General features: G+C 37.8%; 1 protein-coding gene across 3 annotated transcripts in view; it reads left to right on the forward strand.

Moving 5' to 3' along the window:
* Positions 1-16,982, forward strand: part of MANBA (mannosidase beta) — a 114,058-nt gene that overhangs the window by 23,697 nt on the left and 73,379 nt on the right. For all 3 annotated transcript variants that reach the window (XM_079920761.1, XM_079920762.1, XM_079920763.1), the window contains exon 7: positions 164-274. In XM_079920761.1, the coding sequence (XP_079776887.1) occupies positions 164-274 (111 nt within the window). The remainder of the gene's footprint in view (positions 1-163; positions 275-16,982) is intronic.

Genomic DNA, 16,982 nt, shown 5'->3' on the forward strand with positions numbered 1-16,982 from the left:
AAATATTATCTATGGATTGGTATAATTTGGCATAATACAAGGAGAGAGATTTATATTGCTCTGTGCTCGTCTATGAGAAATTGATGTGATGCTCTGAATTACTATATTATTTTGCTGAAAATATGCCACAGATTACTTAGACTGATATATTATTTTTTTAAAGAGTGTTACTATAGAAACTTGGTGGCCTCATGGACATGGAAACCAGACTGGGTACAACATGACAGTTCTTTTTAAGCTGGATGGAGGCTTAAGTTTTGAAAAATCAGCTAAGGTAAGCAAATACTTTAAGATATTTGTGAAAAAAAAGTATATTTCTTGTTAAAATAGCAATACAGATCTTTGTAGGAAAAGAAGAAACCAACAAAACTTCTGCAACCCCACCACTCAGAGATAATTAGTAGTAATAGTTATATTCATTCAAAAGCTTCTGGTATGTGTATATTTATATTTTTTAACGGACCAGACTTTGCACATTATTTTATTTATAAATATTCTCCTACTGTGTTTTTTTTTTTTTTTTTTGCGGTATGCGGGCCTCTCACTGTTGTGACTTCTCCCGTTGCGGAGCACGGGCTCCAGACGCGCAGGCTCAGCCGCCATGGCTCACGGGCCCAGCCGCTCCGCGGCATGTGGGATCTTCCCAGACCGGGGCACGAACCTGCGTCCCCTAGCATCGGCAGGCGGACTCTCAACCACTGTGCCACCAGGGAAGCCCTATGGTATTTTTTCATTTAGGTGTGGGGCAGGACGAGAGCTTGAAGTGGAGCATATAAGATCAAGGTTACTCTCAGGAGAGGCTATGCCCTAGTCAAGGTTGTTTATTCTAGAACAGGTAACTGAGGAACATCTCAGAATTCATTTGCAGTGGGAACGCTAAAGAAGTGTTTGTCTATTTGTCCACTTGACTGGGATGGTAGAGGTTGGATTGAATGATCTCTTGTGCCTCCCTGCACTTCCATGATTGCTCAAAAGAGGAAACCAGGATGCTTTAAAAATTTGAGCTGTTTTGCAAGTTTCAGGAATCAATGTTTGCTTTTGAAATTTAGATTAAAAGTATAGGTTATTGCCAAATTTGGTAAGAGAGCTGATACCTAATTCACCTTTGTTTCCATCCAGGGTAGGTCTTACAGGGAATTCAGTTTCTTGGCAGTCCCGAATTTCTTAATGTTTTCAGACCTGCCCGTGTTTCAGCAAGCAAGAAATTCGACTGCTCTGTGCCGTCAGTATCTGTTTCCTGGCGGGAATCTCTCAGTTTGATTTCTTTCCAGCCTTTAGTTGGTGGGAACGTGTCAGACTGGGATTTCTTTTTATTTATTTATTGTGTGGTATAACACACAAGAGAAAAAAACCAGAACATAAATGGAACACTTAACGAATGATCAGAAAACGAACACTCACGTGACTGTCATCCTGATCCAGAAACAGGAGCATTACTAGCACCTCAGAGCTTCCCCACTGTGCGAGCTTCCCCAGTCACTGCCCCCTTTCCTTCCCGAAGATCCACTGTCTGACTTATAACACTATATTCTATTTTTGCCTGTTTTTAAATGTTATGTACATAGAACCACATAGTTTATATTCTTTTATGACTGGCTAATTTGGCTCAACATTATATTTGTGACATTTAGATATGTTGTGGTGTGTAGCTGTAGTTTGTTTACTTACATTGCTTTGTACTATTTCATTGTATTACACATTCTGCTGTTGAATTTGGGTAGTTTCCAGTTTTGGCTTTCCCGGATAATGCTGCTATGAACTTTATCGTATGACACTCGGAGCACATATGCCCCCAACAGCATTCCTGCTGGAGTGGGATTGCTGGATCATAGGGTAGGCATGGGTTCAGCTTTTACAGAGGTTGCTAAATTGTTTTCCAAAGTGTTTGTATTTCACCTTTACTCTGCACGCTCCCATGTTCGCTAACACTCGGTACTGTGTCAGAGGGGAATTCTTCCTTCATCACTGGCCTCTCCCTATCTGCTCTCTACTGCTCATGTTTCCTGATGGTTTCATTGTTATCCTGGGCTTGCTTTATGCAGAAATATTTCTGTTTTTAAAGTATCTCACTGAAATCCATATTGCTAGGTTTATATCTTTCTTGCCTGTCTTCCATCGACGTTAGACGTATGCGTTTTAATCTTTTGTTTACTGGGCACGTCAGAGGACGACAGCACAGTCTCCAACGGAACGCCTTGGGGAAGTTACAGATTTTGGTTGCAGCCCATGCAGGCAGAGATGTACTGGGTCACAAAAAGAATGCAGGTGCTGTGGGGAAGGGAAAGTGCTGACTCTATTTCTTTTGGACGGGAAAGAATATCTTGATGACTGAGATTTTTGTTGGTGTTGTTAAAAGGAGTAACTTCGGAGCAAATGGTTTAAGTATGAGGGGAGATAATTAATGAGTACTTCAAAAATAAATAAATTAGGGCTTCCCTGGTGGCGCAGTGGTTGAGAGTCCGCCTGCCGATGCAGGGGACACGGGTTCGTGCCCTGGTCCGGGAAGATCCCACATGCCGCGGAGCGGCTGGGCCTGTGAGCCATGGCCGCTGAGCCTGTGCGTCCGGAACCTGTGCTCTGCAACGGGAGAGGCCACAACAGTGAGAGGCCCGCGTACCGCAAAAAAAAAAAAAAAAAAAAAAAAAAAAAAAAAATTAATTAAAAAATAAAAGCAAATGTTGGGATATTATAAAGTCTGTCAAGCAAGTTATTTCAAGAGGGACCTTAGAATGTGAGTCTGGGAGAGTTGGCTTTATCAGTTTAGGAAACCAACTTGATTTTTTAACACAAAAGAAAGTTTTGTGTCTAAATGGTAGTGGGAGAGGCTACTCTGGGTAAATGGAATAAAAAAGAAACTCCTCCCCATGACTGTTTTTGCCATTTTCTGCTCTAATTGAATATTTGTATTCTACTAATTGATTGTATTGAATTGCTTAGGTAGTATGTGTGTTAAAGGCATAATAAATATTTTGGAATGACTGTTATGGTTTACCTTTCTGGAAAACTAGGAAATCACTTAGTTGATATTTCACTTTAGCACAACTTACTTTGTAAGACTCTTCCAAGTATTCCCTATATAAGGTAAATCTTTTTGCTGAAAGCAAGAGAAGGTAGTTGCTGTTTATATTTGACCTGGCATCAAGATTCTCCAATTAAATTACTGTAGGGAAAGAAAAAAATGTAATCATATGTATTCCACAGTCAGAAATTATATTGCACAGTTCCCAAGCCAGAAGAGGTAAAAGATTGCCCCTAGCTGTTACAATTAGAAAAATAACGGAGATTTCCTTTACTGTTTTGTTTTTTAAAAACTTCACTTTGTTCTTTGTTTTTTGAGTTCCCAGTTTCATCTTTGCAATATGCACAGGGCAGAAAGAGGTCCCAGTGCCACTTCCTCTTTCAAAGGGAGGTCCCAGTGCCACTTCCTCTTGCAAAGTGCTACTCTTGACTCTCTCAAGACCTTAAAAGCACATAGCCAAAAAATATGGAATTCAGAATAATCAAGGTGTATTTCTGACCACTTCTGTACTTTTGATCCATACTGAGGGTCCACAGAGATGTGAAGTGTGTTTCCTTCTGTATTTCCCAGGTTTCCTAGGACAGCCATAACAAATGAGTAGCTTAAGATAAAAATAATTTATTTTCTCACAATTTTGAAGGCTGGAAGTCCAAAATCAAGGTTTTGGTAGGGCCGTGTTCCTTCTGAAGTTTCAGGGGAGGCTCCTTCCTTGTCTCCTCTGGCTTCTGGTAGTTACTGCTAGTCCTTGGCATTTCTTGGCTTGTGGGTGCATCACTCCAATCTCTGCCTCTGTTGTCATATGGCCTTTTCCCTGTGTGTGCCTCTGCTTTTCTTTTCTTTTTTTTTTCTCAGTTAGCTGTATCTCATTATCACCCCTTCAGATCAATAAATGAATCATTCCTTCTTTTTGATAATTTAATTTAATTTATTTATATTTGGCTGCATTGGATCTTCGTTGCTGAGCGTGGGCTTTTCTCTAGTTGCGGTGAGCGGGGGCTACTCTTCGTTGTAGTGCGTGGGCTTCTCACTACGGTGGCTTCTCCTGTTGCGGAGCACGGGCTCTAGGCATGCGGGCTTCAGTAGTTGTGACTCGCGGGCTCTAGAGCGCAGGCTCAGTAGTTGTGGCCCATGGGCTTAGTTACTCCGTGGCATGTGGGATCTTCCCGGACCAGCGATTGCACGGTGTCCCCTGCATTGACAGGCAGATTCTTAACCACTGCACCACCAGGGAAGTCCCTCTGCTTTTCTTATAAGGATACTAGCCACTGGATTAGGGCCCACCCTAATTTGGTATGACCTCATTTTAACTTAACTAACTGCATGTTCAAAGACCATATTTCCAAATAAGGTCACATTCTGAGTTTCTGAATGACATGTATTTTGAGGAAACACTGCTCAACTCAGTACACCTTTCTTTTATCTTTCTCCCTGTCAAAGTTAAACATTTCCAAAATGGCTACAGGCAGTGGCTTACCCAGAGTGGGCTATGGGAGCAGTTAGCATTGGGTGTAGGCAGCAAGTGGTTGCATTGTGTGTAGACGACAGGTGGCCTGTCTTTTATTAGTAGTATGTTCTGGCAATTCTTTGCAACATCAGTGATAAAATATTCCTCCCCCCAAAATCTTTTGTTGGTCTGTTTTACCCATGTGTGCAATTGTACTTGAGTTTTGATACCATATGTGTAGGCTTCAACGTAGCATATTTTTATTATGAACCCTCTAATAAATATTATATTCTACATGGAAGTGAATTTGGAGAACTTTTATATGGTTGTCCCCAGGCTCACGGGGACTTAGCTTCATACAGTCAATTTGAAAGTATGTTCATAACAGTTTGGAATTGTTTAAACTTGTTTTGGGCATACTTCATGTCCCTAGTCCCTGTCTTATTACATATTCTTGCATTTAAAAGTAGATTAGAAACAGTAGCACAGTAGTTATAAAAAAGAAGAAACTTAACCTGAGTTACTTCATTGTGACCTGTTGGAGTTCTTATTTTTATGTTTAAAATTTTAAATGGAAAGAAATAATTGATAAGCTGGATTTTATTAAAGTTAAAGACTTCTGCTTTGCCAAAGACAATGTTAAGAGAATGAGAAGACAAGTCACGGATGGGAGAAAATATTTGCAAGAGACACATCTGTTAAACAAAATACGTAAAGAACTCTTAAAACTCAACAATAAGAAAACAGATAACCCAATTAAAAAATGGGTCAAACATTTAACAGACATCTCACCAGAGAAGAGATACAGATAGCAAATAAGCATGTGGAAAGATACCCCACATCGTATGTCGTCAGGGAAATACAAATTAAAACAACAAGAGATAACACTACCATCCATAAGAATGGACAGACTTTGGAACACTGACAATTCCACATGCTGGTGAGGATGTAGAGCAACAGCAGCTGTCATTCATTGCTGGTGGGCGTGTCCAATGGTACAGTCAGTCACTTCGGAAGATAGTTTAGTAGTTTCTTACAAAACTAAACATACCCTTACCATATGATCCAGCAATCAAGCTGCTCAGTATTTACCCAAAGAAGTTGGAAACTTATGTCCACACAAAAACTTGCACATCAATGTTTATAGCAGCTTTATTTCTAATTGCCAAAACTTGGAAGCAACCAAGGTGTCCTTAAGTAGATAAAGTAATAAACTGTGGTCTATCCAGACAATAGAATATTACTCAGCACTGAAAAGAAATGAGCTGTCAAGCCATGAAGAGACATGGAGGAACCTTAAATGCATATTACTAAGTGAAAGAAGCCAATCTGTAAATGATTCCAAGTATGTGATATTCTGGAAAAGACAAAACTACGGAGACATTTAAAAGATCAGTAGTTGCCGAGGGTCGGGAGGAAGAGGGAGTGATGAATAGGCAGAGCACAGAGGATTTTTAGGACAGTGAAACGACTCTAATACCATAGTGGTGGGTACTTGCTGTTATGTATTTGTCCAAACTCATAGAATGTGCAACACTGTGAGTGAACCCTAAGGTAAACTATGGACTTAGGGTGATTAATGAGGTGTCAATATAGGTTCATCGATTGTAACAAATGTACCACTGTGGTGGGGGATGTTGATGATGGGGGTGGATATTCATGTGTAGGGTCGGGGGTAATCTTTGTACCTTCCGCTCACTTTTGCTATGAACCCTAAACTGCTCTAAAAAACTTGTTATTTAAAAAAACTTGAAATAGAGAAGAGTGTTAACTATGATGTGTTAATATGCAATATTTTGCTTGGTAAGTGCATATTTGGGTTCATATATGAAATCTTTTACTAATTTTAATACCTTCAGAGTTGAAATTTATTCTTCTTTTACTTGATAATTGTTTTAAAACTAAAGAATCAAAGTAAAACATGACATCAGTGATATGCTTTAGTAGCGGCAGATATTAAAAAACCCCAAAGTACCTTGGAAATCTTTTTGATAGCACTCCAGATGCTTCATACAGAGATCAACTGTGTGACTTAATCATATAGGTCTGTAGAGAAGGTGGTACAATTGAAATACAGAAGTCATTCTTTTATTTCTGGAAAGACTGCCTCCGTACTCACAGAAGATATCTTGAAACAACAGGAGGTTGTTTCTAAAGGTTTAGAGGTTTTCTAAACCTCTGTTGTGGTCAGCTCTATAGGAGTACTGCGTATGTGGCCAGTATTCACAGTGGAGTTCATACAAAAATCAAAGAGATTAATCCTATATATTTTTTCTGCCTCCTGAAAATCGTTCTTTGAACCTTGCAGAATTTGCTGTTTTGGAAACATTTCTTCATGTGTGACATTTTCTGGAAGTTTGGAAAAATTTTATTCATTCTTTTTAATCTCACCTCATCATTGGAAAAAGCTGCAGAAAGTCTTTCCTAGACAAAAGGAATGCTCATTATGAAGCTAGGGCACCATAAAGGTAAATTTTGAAAAGCTAATCTCAACTTTGAAGTCCTGTGTGAGCCAAAGCAAATGTGGACATGTGTGAATCAGCTCAGATTTTGTTCTCTGCTAGTGTGGGTTTTCTCGTCTGAATTATCTTTTTTTTTTTTCTTCTCCTTAGTGTAGAATTTTAGATGAGGTTAATCAGATACAAATATATATGCTTTGAGCAATGTACAGTGAAATTCCAAGCTTTTAAAACTCGTCTTTGAAGATAAGTGCACAGAAATTTTGAAGGCTATTCATTTTTCAAAAACAAACTGTAAGGAAATGGACATTTACATAGAAAAAAAAAGAATAAAAATTTGAAGAAGAGTGCCGGGAGAAACAACAGGAGATGCTGATCTTACGTTGCCTGAAGAAATCAAAATAGCAATGTTGAATTATACCAACCGTTTTCACCAAGAGCTGGAGATTTGCTCTAAAGCAATGGATCATATATCTGTGTTCACTATCATTCAGCCATTTTCTCTGATTTTGCAGAAGAAATACTTGAGAAGTGGAAAAATTTTGAACCCAGGGGCATTTGTAAGCAGTTTGAATGGATCTCAAGGAAATGGACATGGATACTTAAGCTTTTTTTGGAATTTAATGTGAAGAGGAATTTTTATGAATCTCTGGCAGACTTATCTTTTTATCTAATACCTTCCCAAAATATTGTATATCTTTGGCTTTATTTGAAAGAACATTTCTAAATTAAAATTAATAAAATGTGTTTTTCCATCAATTATTCAAGGATAGATTGACAAATCTGGCTATACGGGCCTCTCATTGTTGTGGCCTCTCCCGTTGCGGACACAGGCTCCGGACGCGCAGGCTCAGTGACCATGGCTCACAGGCCCAGCCGCTCCGCGGCATGTGGGATCTTCCCGGACCGGGGCACGAACCCATGTCCCCTGCATCGGCAGGCGGACTCTCAACCACTGCGCCACCAGGGAAGCCCTTGACAAGGTTCTTGACATTTTTAGAAGTTAAGGCTCAAATTAGCAAATATTATCCATTACTATAACAAACCAATATGTAGATGTTAGTTTCTTTTTTAAAAAAATTAATATAATCAAATTCATGAATCCAGTACTTCTTCCTTTTTTATACTCTAACATTTATTTTACTTAAAAAACGGTGTGATTATTCATATGGAGTTAAATACAAGAGACCTTGCAGTGTCTGCATTTTTTCTGGCCACCATCATTATTCATTTTATTTCATTATTATTACTGAAAATAGTTTTGTCATATAGAAGAGGGGTATGTTAAAAAGTGATCCTATCTAGTGTCAGATACACGAAATATACATCTGGCTACAAAGATATCAATCAGGTAACTATGCTGATGTGAACTTTAATCTGTTAACTTCTGGTTGTGCTGCTGTCTGCAGACTTCTAGGTCACAACAAGGAGAGCCACTCTGGCATGTTCTTGTGCAGGTCTGTTTGAGGAGAGCTCTTTGTGGAGATCCAGCACCAGTTTTCTCAGTATTTCTGCATGTTAGAGGACTTTCAGAGCAGACAGAAATGTGGGGTTGGTTGTCACTAAAAATGCATGACAGTAGAGATGAAATTGTTTTAGAAAGTGTACTTTGGAAATGCATGAAAATTATTTGAAAAATATTTCAGTTAACACTTGCCAATGTTTAGAAATAAGTTATTTTTTTAAAAAAAGAAGAAACTTATTCTTTTGAAAATGTAGTGATACTATGACAGCTTTTTAAGTATTTGACTATAGACAGCTGAGAAGTAATACTCAGTTTATGAATCAATGCTTCATTACATCATCATCTGTCTGGTCTGCCAGAGAAAGAAATTTGAGAAGTATATGGTATTTACTTATTAGTCACAAACCTCTTAAGCCCTTTAGTTAAGATATTCCTAACTCTTGTCTAAAAAAATGTGTTCAGCTATCCTGTACTTTTAAAGTTAATCCTTCTATTTTAAAAATGAGATCATGAAGCTAATTTAAAAAGTAATTTAGTGACTTGCTAATAGAACCTTCAACATTAGATAGAAAAGTTTGGAAATGAAAAATTTTTTAAATTCAAACTGCTTGACTTACACATTTAGGTTCTTAGATATTTAGACCCTCTTCTACTTTTAGACAGTAACTTACTTTGTTGAGCTGTTTAAAATATTTTTGATTTTGTAGGGAGATAGTATATTCACTCTGGTTGTAAATGTGTTACTCAGGGGTCTTTTCAAGAAACCTTTCTCAGAGCCCATTATTTTCTCTGAGGTAAAATCACTTGCTGTAGAAGAAGGCTTTTATGTTACCTGTCAATATTGCCAGAGGACATGGTTTTACTGACACTAATCATAGACAGACCAGCCTTTAACCTCTCAAAGAATGTGCAGAGGGAAACGTGCCTGGTAATTACTGCTTCACCTCGGAGGTGCTATCAGGTGGGTTAGGGTTTACTTTGACTGGGGTCATAAAATTGTTATTGTAGGAACTGGGAGATAGGGATAGCTGTCTTTTCATGAGAAAATTTGCACAGAAATGAAAAACTATGTTAGAAGATGTGTTTTATCATTAATACTATTTGTAGCATTAATGGATACAAAGAAATAAGTGAGTTCTCTTTTCTCGATTAGTGATTCTCAAAATTTTTTGGACTCAACTGCTTCATATTCTTAAAAATTATTGAGGACCCTAAAGTGCTTTTGTTTGTGGGTAAATATTAAAGCAGAGGTTTAAATCTTTATTTATTCATTTCAACTCACAGTACTAAACCCATGACATGGTAATATATGTCGTTTTATTAAAAGTAAATATATTTATAGAATAAAAAAATTTAGTGAGAATAATGATTGTTTTACAGGTCTAATGTCTTGCTTATTAGTAGACAGCTGGATTCTCATTTTCTTCTACTTTCAATTAATTTGCAATATATTGTTTTTGTTGAAATATATGAAGAAATTCTGGCCTCACACAGATAACATAGTTGGAAAAGAGAGGAGTATCTTAATAGCCTTTTCAGGTAATTGTAGGTATTTTTTGGTACTGCACTAGAACTTAACAAGTGGTGGTTTCTTAAAGGTTAGTTGCAATGTGGAGCGTAAAACCATTTTGATGAGCTGTTTATACTCCGTTGCATTAAAATCTATTGGTATATCTTGCACTCGTAATGGATTTTTATTTTTTTAAATTGAAGCATATAGTTCATTTACAATGTTGTGTTAATTTCTGCTGTATGGCAAAGTGATTCAGTTATACATATATATATATTCTTTTTTTTTTTTTTTTTTTTTTTTTTTTGCTGTATGCGGGCCTCTCACCGTTGTGGCCTCACCCGTTGAGGAGCCAGGCTCCGGACACGCAGGCTCAGTGGCCATGGCTCACGGGCCCAGCCGCTCCGCGGCACGTGGGATCCTCCCGGATCTGGGCAGGAACCCGTGTCCCCTGCATCGGCAGGCGGACTCTCAACCACTGCGCCACCAGGGAAGCCCTATATTCTTTTTTAATATTCTTTTCCATTATAGTTTATCACAGGATATTGAATATAGTTCCCTGTACTATACAGTAGGACCTTGTTATTTATCCATTCTATATATAGTAGTTTGCATCTGCTAACCCCAAATTCCACTCCATCCCTTCCCCCTCTGCTTGGCAACCACTCTGTCTGGTTGAGTCTGTTTCTGTTTCATAGATAAGTTCATTTGTATTACATTTTAGATTCCACATGTAAGTGATATCATATGGTATTTGTCTTTCTCTTTTTGACTTACTTCACTTAATATGATAATCTCTAGGTCCATCCATGTTGCCACAAATGGGCAAATGCCACAAATTATTTTGTTCTTTTTTATGGCCGAGTAGTATTCCATTGTATACATGTACCACATCTTCTTTATCCATTCTTCTGTCGATGGACATTTAGGTTGTTTCCATGTCTTGGCTATTGTGAATAGTGCTGTTATGAATATAAGGGTGCATGTGTCTTTTTGAATTATAGTTTTGTCTGGATATATGCCTAGGAGTGGGATTGCTGTATCATATGGCAACTCTATTTTCAGTTTTTTGAGGAAACGCCATACTGTTTTCCATAGTGGCTGCACCAATTTACATTCCCACCGACAGTACAGGAGGGTTCCCTTTTCTCCACACCCTCTCTAACATTTGTTATTTGTAGACTTTTTAATAATGGCCATTCTGACTGGTGTGAGGTGGTATCTTGCAGTTTTGATTTGCGTTTCTCTAATAATTAGTAATGCTGAGCATCTTTTCACGTTCCTGTTGGCCATCAGTATGTCTTCTTTGGAAAATGTCTATTTATATCTTCTGCCCATCTTTAGATGGGGTTATTTGTTTTTTCTGATATTGAGCCACACGAGCTGTTTGTGAATTTTGGAGATTAATCCGTTGTCAGTTGCATCATTTGCAAATATTTTCTCCCAGTCCATAGGTTGTCTTCTTATTTTGTTTATGGTTTCCTTTGCTGTGCAGAAGCCTGTAAGTTTGATTAGGTCCCATTTGTTTATTTTTGCTTTTATTTCTATTGCCTTGGGAGACTGACCTAAGAAAACATTGGTATGATGTATGTCAGAGAATGTTTTGCCTATGTTCTCTTCTAGGAGTTTAATGGTGTCATGTCTTATAGTTAAGTATGTAAGCCATTTTGAGTCTATTTTTGTGTATGGTATGAGACCATTCTCTTCATAATGGATTTTTTTCCCCACACACACTGTATTTTATTTTTACAAGAGATAAATAAACTGACAGCAAGCATTGTAAATGGATGACCACAGCAAAAGCAACAGTGATTGCAATTACCAAACACGAAACACACTCATACAATGTCATAATATTGACATTCAGTCCAGTAATCCTCCACTGTAACAGCTCCTTTACTTTGCAGTGAAAACTGATTTGTATATTTTTTGCCTCTGAGTCCTTGTGGGATTTTTTTTTTTATTCAAACAGAAACTCACAAAAATTATAATCATCCTCATCAGTTCACTCAGTTGCATGTAATTAATTTTTTTTCATCTTGATCTTTTGTTAGCACTTTTATGAGTTCATCAGTTTTCCATTAGAGTTCTGAAAATGCTTATTCATTCAGTTCAGCAGTATAGTCAGTTACCAGAAACCTGTACTTGTCAGAGTCTTTTCCATGAATTCCTTGAAGATGAAACCCTTTTATAGGAACATTTTTGTGAAAGCATCAGAGTACACACAAAACTGTCTGTAAATGACAAAAGACTTAAAAATGACCATGGTTAAAGATTTGATGAAAGTTCATAATAATGCAATTGGCAAGGAAATTTAGTTATTTCTGAGATATACATTTTAAAGTAATAACTAGAATTATGACTTATAACATTATACCAGAACATATAAGATTTTTAGAAATTTCATGTAATGTCTGAAACATTTATATTAACATATTTCCATACAAATAACCCAAAGAAAGTTTAGTATTAGTTGTTTTCTTTTGTTTGTTTGTTTGTTTTTTTATACTGCAGGTTCTTATTAGTCATCAATTTCATACACATCAGTGTATACATGTCAATCCCAATTGCCCAATTCAGCACCCCACCATCCCCACCCCACTGCGGTTTTCCCCCCTTGGTGTCCACACGTTTCTCCTCTACATCTGTGTCTCAGCTTCTGCCCTGCAAACTGGTTCATCAGTACCATTTTTCTAGGTTCCATATACATGCATTAATATATGATATTTGTTTTTCTCTTTCTGACTTACTTCACTCTGTATTAGTCTTCAGATCCATCCACATCTCAAAAAATGACCCATGGGCTTCCCAGGTGGTGCAGTGGTTGAGAGTCCGTCTGTTGATGCATGGGACACGGGTTCGTGCCCCGGTCCAGGAAGATCCCACATGAGCGGAGTGGCTGGGCCCGTGAGCCATGGTCGCTGAGCCTGTGCATCCGGAGTCTGTGCTCCACAACGGGAGAGGCCACAACAGTGAGATGCCCACGTACCAAAAAAAAAAAAGACCCAGTTTCGTTCCTTTATATGGCTGAGTAGTATTCCATTGTATATATGTACCACAACTTCTTCTTTTTTTTTTTGCGGTACGTGGGCCTCTCACTGTTGTGGCCTCTCCCGTTGTGGAGCACAGGCTCCGGACGCACAGGCTCAGTGACCATGGCTCACGGGCCCAGCCACTCCACGGCATGTGGGATCTTCCTGGACCGGGGCATGAACCCGCGTCCCCTGCATCGGCAGGTGGACTCTCAACCACTGCGCCACCAGGGAAGCCGTACCACAACTTCTTTATCCATTCGTCTGTCGATGGGCATTTAGGTTGCTTCCGTGTTCTGGCTATTGTAAATAGTGCTGCAGTGAACATTGGGGTGTATGTGTCTTTTTGAATTATGGTTTTCTCTGGGTATATGCCCAGTAGTGGGATTGCTGGATCATATGGTAATTCTGTTTTTAGTTTTTTAAGGAACCTCCATACTGTTCTCCATAGTGGCTGTATCAATTTACATTCCCACCAACAGTGCAAGAGGGTTCCCTTCTCTCCACACCCTCTCCAGCATTTGTTGTCTGTACATTTTCTGATGATGCCCATTCTAACTGGTGTGAGGTGATACCTCATTGTAGCTTTGATTTGCATTTCTCTAATAATTAGTGATGTTGAACAGCTTTTCATGTGCTTCTTGGCCATCTGTATGTCATCTTTGGAGAAATGTCTAGTTAGGTCTTCTGCCCATTTTTGGATTGGGTTGTTTGTTTCTTTAATATTGAGCTGCATGAGCTGTTTATATATTTTGGAGATTAATCCTTTGTCCGTTGATTCGTTTGCGAATATTTTCTCCCATTCTGAGGGTTGTCTTTTCGTCTTGTTTTTGGTTTCCTTTGCTGTGCAAAAGCTTTGACGTTTCATAAGGTCCCGTTTGTTTATTTTTCTTTTTATTTCCATTACTCTAGAAGATGGATCAAAAAAGATCTTGCAGTGATTTATGTCAAAGAGTGTTCTTCCTATGTTTTCCTCTAAGAGTTTTATAGTGTCTGGTCTTACATTTAGGTCTCAAATGCATTTTGAGTTTATTTTTGTGTATGGTGTTAGGGAGTGTTCTAATTTCATTCTTTTACATGTAGCTGTCCAGTTTTCCCAGCACCACTTATTGAAGAGACTGTCTTTTCTCCACTGTATATCTTTGCCTCCTCTGTCATAGATTAGTTGACCATAGGTGCGTGGGTTTATCTCTGGGCTTTCTATCTTGTTCCATTGATCTATGTTTCTGTTTTTGTGCCAGTACCATATTGTCTTGATTACTGTAGCTTTGTAGTGTAGACTGAAGTCAGGGAGTCTGATTCCTCCAGCTCTGTTTTTTTTCCCCTCAAGACTGCTTTGGCTATTTGGGTCTTTTGTGTCTCCATACAAATTTTAAGATGATTTGTTCTAGTTCCATAAAAAATGCCATTGGTAATTTGATAGGGATTGCGTTGAATCTGTAGATTGCATTGGGCAGTATAGTCATTTTCACAATATTGATTCTTCCAATCCAAGAACATGGTATATCTCTCCATCTGTTGGTATCATCTTTAATTTCTCTCATCATTGTCTTATAGTTTTCTGCATACAGGTGTTTTGTTTCCCTACATAGGTTTTTTTTTTTTCCCCCCAGGTAGGTTTATTCCTAGGTATTTTGTTCTTTTTGTTCCAATGGTAAATGGGAGTGTTTCCATAATTTCTCTTTCAGATTTTTCATCATTACTGTATAGGAATGCAAGAGATTTCTGTGCATTAATTTTGTATCCTGCAACTTTACCAAATTCACTGATTAGCTCTAGTAGTCTTCTGGTGGCATTTTTAGGATTCTCTATGTATAGTATCATGTCATCTGCAAACAGTGACAGTTTTACTTCTTTTCCAATTTGTATTCCTTTTATTTCTTTTTCTTCTCTGATTGCCGTGGCTAGGACTTCCAAAGCTATGTTGAATAATAGTGGCGAGAGTGGACATCCTTGTCTCATTCCTGATCTTAGAGGAAATGCTTTCAGTTTTTCACCATTGAGCATGATGTTTGCTGTGGGTTTGTCGTATATGGACTTTATTATGTTGAGGTAGCTTCCCTCTATGCCCACTTTATGGAGAGTTTTTATCATAAATGGGTGTTGAATTTTGTCAAAAGCTTTTTCTGCATCTATTGAGATGATCATATGGTTTTTATTCTTCAATTTGTTAATATGGTGTATCACACTGATTGATTTGCGTATGTTGAAGAATCCTTGCATCCCTGGGATAAATCCCACTTGATCATGGTGTGTGATCCTTTTAATGTGTTGTTGGATTCTGTTTGCTAGTATTTCTTGAGGATTTTTGCATCTATATCCATCAGTAATATTGGTCTATAATTTTCTTTTATTGTAGTATCTTTGTCTGGTTTTGCTATCAGGGTGATTGTGGCCTCATAGAATGAGTTTGGGAGTGTTCCTTCCTCTGCAGTTTTTTGGAAGAGTTTGAGAAAGATGAATGTTAGCTCTTCTCTAAATGTTTGATAGAATTCCCCTGTGAAGCCATATGGTCCTAGACTTGTTTGCTGGACGATTTTTAATCACAGTTTCAATTTCATTACTTGTGATTGGTCTGTTCATATTTTCTATTTCTTCCTGGTTCAGTCTTGAAAGGTTATACCTTTCTAAGAATTTGTCCATTTCTTCCAGGTTGTCCATTTTATTGGCATAGAGTTGCTTGTAGTAGTCTCTTAGGATGCTTTGTATTTCTGAGGTGTCTGTTCTAACTTCTCCTTTTTCATATCTAATTTTATTGATTTGAGTCCTCTCCGTCTTTTTCTTGGTGAGTCTGGCTAATGGTTTATAAATTTTGTTTATCTCCTCAAAGAGCTAGCATTTAGTTTTATTGATCTTTGCTATTGTTTTCTTTGTTTCTATTTCATTTTTTTGTGCTTTGATCTTTATGATTTCTTTCCTTCTGCTAACTTTCAGTTTTGTTTGTTCTTCTGTCTCTAGTTCCTTTAGGTGTAAGGTTAGATTGTTTACTTGAGATTTTTCTTGTTTCTTGAAGTAGGCTTGTATAGCTATAAACTTCCCTCTTAGAACTGCTTTTGCTGCATCCCATAGGTTTTGGATCGTCGTGTTTTCATTGTCATTTGTCTCTAGGTATTTTTTGATTTCCTCTTTGATTTCTTCGTGATCTCTTGGTTATTTAGTAGTGTACTGTTTAGCCTCCATGTGTTTGTGTTTTTTACATTTTTTTCCCTGTAATTCATTTCTAATCTCATAGCATTGTGGTCAGAAAAGATGCTTGATATGATTTCAATTTTCTTAAATTTACTGAGGCTTGATTTGTGACCCAAGATGTGATCTATCCTGGAGATTGTTCCGTGCACACTTGAGAAGAAAGTGTAATCTGCTGTTTTTGGATGGAATGTCCTATAAATATCAATTAAATCTATCTGGTGTGTTGTGCCATTTAAATCTTCTGTTTCCTTATGTATTTCCATTTTGGATGATCTGTCCATTGGCGTAAGTGAGGTGTTAAAGTCCCCCACTATTATTGTGTTACTGTCGATTTCCTCTTTTATAGCTGTTAGCAGTTGCCTTATGTATTGAGGTGCTTCTGTGTTGGGTGCATATATATTTATAATTGTTATATCTTCTTCTTGGATTGAACCCTTGATCATCATGTAGTGTCCTTCCTTGTCTCTTGTAACATTGTTTATTTTAAAGTCTATTTTATCTGATATGAGTATTGCTGCTGCAGCTTTCTTTTGATTTCCATTTGCATGGAATATCTTTTTCCATCCCCTCACTTTCAGTCTGTTTGTGTCCCTAGGTCTCTTGTAGACAGCTATATATGGGTCTTGTTTTTGTATCCATTCAGCAAGCATGTGTCTTTTGGTTGGAGCATTTAATCCATTCATGTTTAAGGTAATTATTGATATGTATGATCCTATGACCATTTTCTTAATTGTTTTGGGTTTGTTTTTGTAGGTCCTTTTCTTCTCTTGTGTTTCCCACTTAGAGAAGTTACTTTAGCATTTGTTGTAGTGCTGGTTTGGTGGTGCTGAATTCTCTTAGCTTTTGCTAGTCTGTAAAGCTTTT

The sequence above is a fragment of the Stenella coeruleoalba genome (genome assembly GCF_951394435.1).
Source record: "Stenella coeruleoalba genome assembly, chromosome: 4".
NCBI lineage: Eukaryota > Metazoa > Chordata > Mammalia > Artiodactyla > Delphinidae > Stenella > Stenella coeruleoalba.